Genomic DNA, 7,316 nt, shown 5'->3' on the forward strand with positions numbered 1-7,316 from the left:
ATGCATATGAGAGTGTTACAAGAGAATGCATGTGTTCATGAGAGTGAGTGCATTTAAGAGTGCATGTTAAGAATGCTATACTGCTATGGCTGTATGCTTATCAGTGATATTCTTGTGTGTGTTACATACTGAACTGGCTGATGTGATCATTGCTGGATGATCCTGGCATGGCTGTGATGGTGAGCAGGGGACAGCTGTTTCCTCCCAGAGTTTCACACAGATCATCCTGTCTGTAGTAGATCTGAGCTGTGCGCAAAGCACTCAGCTTCTGCAGATGCATCTAAACAAAAGAGGAACATAATCAAAATGAATCAAAATACAGTATGTAACATAATATATTAAAAAATATCATGCCATATGTCCGCTGATGGTATCCATTTTCTGCTGGATTTCTGAGGTACGGATAAATATTGCCATACAAAACCACTAGTCTACAGCTCTAACGGTATTGCTGAATATTAAGGTAAAAATGGCTACAAAAAGCATTATGATTTATAATAAGCATTCATTATGCACCTAAACTGGTATACTAATGGGCTTCTAGGTATTACTGTCATTCAGATTCATCAATTTAGGGAGGGCACATTTGTATAGTACCTTCAGCATTGAGTAGGTGTATGGGTAATGGTAGGCAAAGTAGCAAACATCATCTTTATGCTGAAAGGTCACAGTGAAGGTCAAGGTGAAGTAGGATTTGCCCTTTTGACCGCCAGCTGCAATGGAGCTTCGTGAGAAATTATTCCTGTGGTAGATAGGAATAGAAGTCAACTTGAATTCTTTTAAATCATAACTGTATTTCGAATGCATTATAACCGTTAATGATAATGTGTAATGATGAACATGGAAAGGATGGTCTTTACTTGTAGTAACAGATGTCTGATCCAGTTCTAACCCAATGGGGGCTGCCGTTGATGGCGTCCTGTACTGAGTACATGAGCACTTGCATGCCTGTCACACCATATATAGAAATCAGAAATCTGACAAACACACTCTGATTCTAAAGCTGGATATAGATGGGTTGGTGGGATGCAAATAGCTGAATATTCTTCAACCCCTATACATACTCTATGTTAATAAAAGATCAAATTGGTTTCCAGCTCTAGCTCTATTCATACTTAATAATCCAGGTTAATGGCACAGACATTTGAAAGTAACTATCGCCATTCACTTCTGCGTTTGTGTACTTGAGTAGAGTATCTTTCTGAACTAATGCTTGAAGTGATTCACCATAATTGAATTGGCTGTTGGACTTCTCACAGTTGATTATGTTGAATCGATAACGAACTCCAGGACGCATATTGCCCACCTCGAAATAGAACCACTGGTGGTAGTGATTACTATTGATATCCGAGTTCAAGATCAAGTCATACTCAAACCTGCCGATAGAAACAAGCAATACACAGAAATGAAAAAAATTAGAAACGGCTTCTTTATTTTATGAAAAGCACATTTATGAAAGAAAAAGGGCTTATAATGTAATGCTGCACATACTTTCTGACTTGTATTGCTTTCCGTAGGTTTCCAGACTCAAACTTAGAGTTGAACTTGAGAGACTCCCCGTTGTCAATTACTGGACAACTGAAAGAACATTTTTACATCGAAGATTCAAGCGTTTTGAATAACTCAAGACAAGAGCCTGGGTATGCATGAAACAATAAATATATAATTTTTTCCCCTTTTTAAATTCATCACTCTATTCCTACCAAAAAGAAGAAAAACAGAAAAGTGGCATTACTGTCAACAGGCCGGACGATATAGTTAATAAGTATTGTTTCACATTGTGCAAAATGCAGCTCTATGATAGCAAAAGGATTTCGTATGACTATAAAAATCTAAAATTCTTACATTACAAAAATTATCTTACCTATATTTTATTTTTATTTGATTATTTTTGATATAGCATTTGATAATTTTTGAATCAGTTTTCCATAACAAAAAATGTGTAATGTATATTGTTACAAAATTGTATATTTTCAGCTGCAAAACTGCAATAAAAATACTTGCCTACCCCTGATGTTAGTTTTTTAATTAAATATTTGCTTGATTATGTACAGTATACGCTCACTTGAATTTGCTTCGCTCATCATAGCAAGACCGTTTATTTTGGTTTCAGACACTCCTATTGTGCACACTGACCTCTGATTGTCTAAGTCATATACGACTTTATCGAGGATGTCACTGGGGTGAATGAGCCTCTCAATATCCTGGAAAATCTTCGTTCTGTTGGAAAAGAATGTCTTAAGTGTATAGTTCACTGAAAAATAAAAATTCTGTCATTTTGTCAACTTTCTTCCTACCATGGAGCACAAAATGAGGTATTCTGATAAACCTTCTATTCTTTAGAAGCATAGAGTGACCAGGAGCGGTCTATATCACTTATTTTAATTTGGCCTGATCATCACATAAAATTCTTCAGAAGATTTGGAATATAGTCACATGGACAACTTTGATGCTTTTATGGTGTTTTTTTTTTAAAGCTTGACAACCCCTGGCTTTTGTTGTATGGAAAAGAGCAGTGTGAACATTTTGCTGAACATCTCCTTTTGTTTTCCATGGAAAAAAAGATACAGGTTTGAAATATGGCATAGAACTGCTTTAAATAAGACTAAATAAGGATAAATAGTTCACACACACACACACAGAGAATTAGCTGAAAATGTTCTTTGAGACCATCCAAGATGAACGGTAGATGAGTTTCTTCATCGGAACAGATTTGGAGAAATTTAGCGTTGCATTGCAGTGAATGGGTGCCGTCAGAATGAGAGTCCAAACAACTGATAAAAGCATCACAATAATCCACAAGTAATCTACACCACTCCAGGCCATCGATTAACATCTTTTGAAGTCAAAAGCTGCATGCTTCTAAGAAGTAAATTCATCATTAAGATCTTTTAAACTTTAAACCATCACTTCTGGCCAAAATTCAAAAGTCCATAATTCATAATGACACTTCCTCCGGTGAAAAAGTCCATCCTCTGTTTATCTCTCACATCAAAAAAAGTCCACTGACATATTTGTTCAGAAATGCTTTGAATTTCTCTCCTGATTCAGACAAGATGACTTTTTCACTGAAGACGGCAACATTAGGGATAAGACTCATATTTTAGCCAGAAGTAAGGGTCTGAAGTTAAAAACATTTATTGACATTAATTGATGGACTGGAGTGGTGTGGATTACTTACTTACTTGTGGATTATTGTGATGATTGTTTTGTGATGTTTGGACTCTTATTCTGACGGCACCCATTCACTGCAGAGGATTCATTGGTGAGTGATGGAATGCTACATTTCTCCAAATCTGTTCAGATGAAGAAACAAATTCATCTACATCTTGGATGGTCTGAGGGTGAGTGAATTTTCAGAATTTTTTTATTTTGGGGAGAACTATGCCGTTAACATTTCAAAAAGGTAGTAAAACATATGTGTAGTACCTCTGCACACCATAAACCCTCTCTAGAATGGGCTCGCGGAGATTGAGTGCCACATGCCCAAAGTAATCTGGATAAGCCACCTCTGTGTAGGCGGGCACTGAGCGGGTGCTCTTCACAATCTCCAAGTAAAGGTCAGGGTCGTGCAGCGGCAGCAGTGCTGCGGTGTCTGGCACTTCCAGCACCGCTTGTTCCCCGCCCTCGTCCTGAGGCCCATCCGCAGAGCCTCCATTCACGCCAGCATCTAGAACCAGGCTGCCCAAACTACAGACCAGATCGGGGTCCGCTGTGCCCTCTGGCCTTTTTGAGATGGAAATGCTGTCCAGCTCCAGAGGGGATTCATTTGACTTGGGCGTCAGAAGGTCCTCTCGTAGTGGACGTCTGTTCTGAGGCCCCAAGGAGCTCGGCGTGGTGGGAATGATGATGGGACGATGAAGCTCGGTGTTAACACTTGATGGAGGGATGACAGATCTGGGGTTTTCAAAGTCATCATCCTGAGAACAAAACAGAAAGTGATCACACCTGATGACTAAGTGAATGAGTTTCCATATATGAGGGGTGAAATTAACAAAAGAAAGAAAAAATGGTAACAATACAAAAGTGAAGCTATTAAAGACATGTATTTTTGTGTCTGCAATTTTTGTAATCAGTGCATTTTTAGTTTACATGCATTTTTTGCCTTTTCATTATTTAATCAGAAGTGTCCTCACCTCAAAATTCTCTCTGAATTCCCGACAGAAATACTCGTAGGCTCTGAGCTCATCGAACGGACGCGTATTCATCTGTATGGGCCGCAGTTTGTTGATATCTGTCTCTATGTCATCATTCTGCGGTGCATAACAAACATGAATTATAAAATCAGTTTCCAGATTGCTCTTTTACAAATAATCGGAAACACATGTAGGCCTATGAGTCAAATAATCGGAAACACATGTAGGCCTATGAGTAGAAACAGCAGATCATTGTATAGGATTGTGTAAACACTGTGTGATAGAACAGGTCTATTTATTACCTTCCCATCAAGTCTGGGTTAAAGAATTAATTTGCAACAGACGACACATCTTCCAAAAAATTGAGCGGGCTGGTATTTGGCCATTTTAAAATGACTGGTATCGTCTGATAAACATTTCCTGCTTGGAAGTACAAAAATCACTAAAACTGAGATAAAAATAAATGTAAAGATTATATATATATATATATACATTGACAGAGGGAGCTGGGCAATTTGGGCTCCAGACTCATTCTTCCCACTGGTCGCTCTTTTGCAATTAACTTTCTCAGTTGGTTGCACGAGCAGTTTTATTTTATTTTTTTTTGCCTACAACATGCTATTAATCAATGCACGCTGATGGACTTTTATCGGTAGTTTATAGTTATATGGAAACGAAAGTAGTTAACCTTCAACCCGTTCTTTTTCATCAGTAGTATTATTTGTGATATGAATAAATGCACAACAAAAATAAAACAGTAGCCTAAGATTCAATGGCAAACTAGCTTACAAAACGTTATTAACAAAAACGAGTAAGATGAGGCATGGCCTACACGCTGTATTAGGCTATATAATGACTAATAAATTACAGAAAGTTTAGCAAACAGGAATAAAAATAAAAATAAAAAAAAAGAGAGCCTCCATAGCATAACGTGAGGTAAACGGCAAAGATAAGCTTTTCAAAATGAAAACAAAACAAAAAGAAAAGTAAAATCAACTACATCATCCACTAGCACAGAATACACAACCAGGATTTAATACCAGTTTATAACACTGCGTACAAAGAAGTATGAAACAGCATGCAGGGATGCAAACTCATCATGGGTGAAAAAGGTGACAAAGACACGGCAACCGCCCACCTCACACACACACACACACACACACACACACACAAAAATACCCCACACACACATTTTTTAAACACTTGTAGAATATTTTAACACCTTTATTATTTTTGAACTCTACAGTACAATTCACTTTTCATTCATGGAGATGACATGTGGAAAACAAAGACGACAATTAAGATGACAATTACATAAAACTACCATTATATCCAGTAGATGGCAGCAGAGGATCCTCATACAGGATACTCATTAGCTCAGTGCCATTTCCACTCCCTAGTTTTCACGTCTTGATTTTGAATTTACTATAAAATTACTATTATAACACATTTTAATACTGTACTGAAGTAGTATAGCAAGTACAATGAAATAATAATGCATTAATATTTTGAAATATTTTTAGATTTAATTTAAAAACGACATTTTTTAAACATTGCCTTAAAAAGGACACATAAAAAATAGTGTTTTAAGTTTTATTTTTAACTGTAGAAGCTGTTAAATATATTCAGCCAACACAGACTTGTCGCTGCTGTAGTTTTGTCACTCTGAATTTTCTCTGCATCACTTAAAGCACAAGTCTATTTTTGACATCGGTTTGTCAGATAGTTCTTTCCGCCCAGTGCTACAGTTATCACTGTCAATCATAGCAATGACTGACGGAACAATTTAGCGGATTCACTCGCGTAATTTTTTACATTCGCATTTGTCACTCCTGAAACAGCAAAGGTGGATGTTCGGTCCTCTTAGACAAACAAAACTTTTCTTCAAATTGTCAATGGATTATGTAGAGAAACCGATTGCCGTTTATGACCTTACTCCGATAACAGAAAACGGGTTACCGCATTTACATGACCATGTGCGTTTTCAGTTTATTAAGCATAATCTGCTTATGAACGTGCATGTAAACGCGCTCATTGCTTTCAACAGAGATGCCTGTGATTGGCTACAATACTCAACCCCGCAAAAAACATGTTGTAAATAAACTTGTGCATGCAAAAACACACAGGAGCGTTTAAAAGCAGTTGACTAAAGCAGCTACAGAATTGAATTGGTACTAATGGTACTGTAAGAAGACCAAATACACCAAATACACCCCCCCAACCAAATACACGTTCTCATCGGATCTACACAAATCTCGTAAGTGACCTATTTTGATCTCAAAAAGATGAGTTTTCACCAAAAGGTGAGGAGTTTGTATCTATGAGCATGTTTACTGTCAAATACTGTCAGCATTTGCAACCAATTTGACTCCTGTAAGGAGACATATTTAGAAAAGAAATATAATTTACGGGACTTGCATTTATCCTTCGGCAATTGATTGATAAATCACATACAATACCAGGAACAATGCAAAGACCCTAAATATGGTGCATTTTGATTTCATTTTGACTTTAAGGTGAGATTGAGATTTATCATGCACCAACACCAATATCAATGACACCCTGTGAGCGCAGCTGCGAGTGTGTTTTACCTCCAGGCGGCTGGTTGTACAGCTGCGCCACCGGTCCACCGGCTGGTATGTGTGGTAGAGGGTGGTGAAAGACACTTTTAATAGTAGGCAGTGGTAGGCGGTTCTTTGGAAAGCACTTCCTCATAATTAGGCTGGAGGTATTGACCAGAGGATCCAGTGTCCGGACAGACAGGCACTCCTGAAACACATCACAGTTATATATCTTCATACTGTAGTGAAGCTGTCTGGCATGTTCCAATGGAAGTACCAATAAAATGAAACTTTATCCAACACTTTCATACAGTGGATGTGTTATAAAGGATCCTCATCCCATTGGCGTCTATGAAGGCCTTCCTGCCAAGCTTAATGTTAGTGAGGTTTTTGATGCATCCCAGAATGCTCTTGCGGATGACCACATGGCGGTGGCGTGTGTCATTGCGGTGCCAATCTTGGTAGATTGCGAGTAGCGTGGGAAGATATCCTGTGTCCACTGCCCGACGGGCATTCATTCCTGAAGAGCACATGCACAAAAAACCTGTTATAGACATCATTAACAGCACTGCAATAAAATGTTTTGTGCTGGATATGGATATATATATATATATATATA

At 37.9% G+C, this 7,316-nt stretch overlaps 1 protein-coding gene across 1 annotated transcript in view; it reads right to left on the reverse strand.

Annotated features, from left to right (window-relative positions):
- Window positions 1-7,316, reverse strand: part of LOC107757430 (cytosolic carboxypeptidase 1-like) — a 37,712-nt gene that overhangs the window by 15,565 nt on the left and 14,831 nt on the right. The window contains exons 10-20 of the mRNA XM_016574902.1: window positions 7,009-7,217; window positions 6,728-6,905; window positions 5,134-5,144; window positions 4,137-4,253; window positions 3,430-3,920; window positions 2,137-2,220; window positions 1,492-1,578; window positions 1,228-1,376; window positions 861-948; window positions 598-742; window positions 130-280 (exon numbers count right to left, since the gene is read on the reverse strand). Coding sequence (XP_016430388.1) covers window positions 130-280; window positions 598-742; window positions 861-948; window positions 1,228-1,376; window positions 1,492-1,578; window positions 2,137-2,220; window positions 3,430-3,920; window positions 4,137-4,253; window positions 5,134-5,144; window positions 6,728-6,905; window positions 7,009-7,217 — 1,710 coding nt within the window. The remainder of the gene's footprint in view (window positions 1-129; window positions 281-597; window positions 743-860; window positions 949-1,227; window positions 1,377-1,491; window positions 1,579-2,136; window positions 2,221-3,429; window positions 3,921-4,136; window positions 4,254-5,133; window positions 5,145-6,727; window positions 6,906-7,008; window positions 7,218-7,316) is intronic.

Source organism: Sinocyclocheilus rhinocerous, unplaced genomic scaffold, assembly GCF_001515625.1.
Source record: "Sinocyclocheilus rhinocerous isolate Xijiao unplaced genomic scaffold, SAMN03320098_v1.1 scaffold3460, whole genome shotgun sequence".
In the NCBI taxonomy this organism is placed as follows: Eukaryota; Metazoa; Chordata; class Actinopteri; order Cypriniformes; family Cyprinidae; genus Sinocyclocheilus; species Sinocyclocheilus rhinocerous.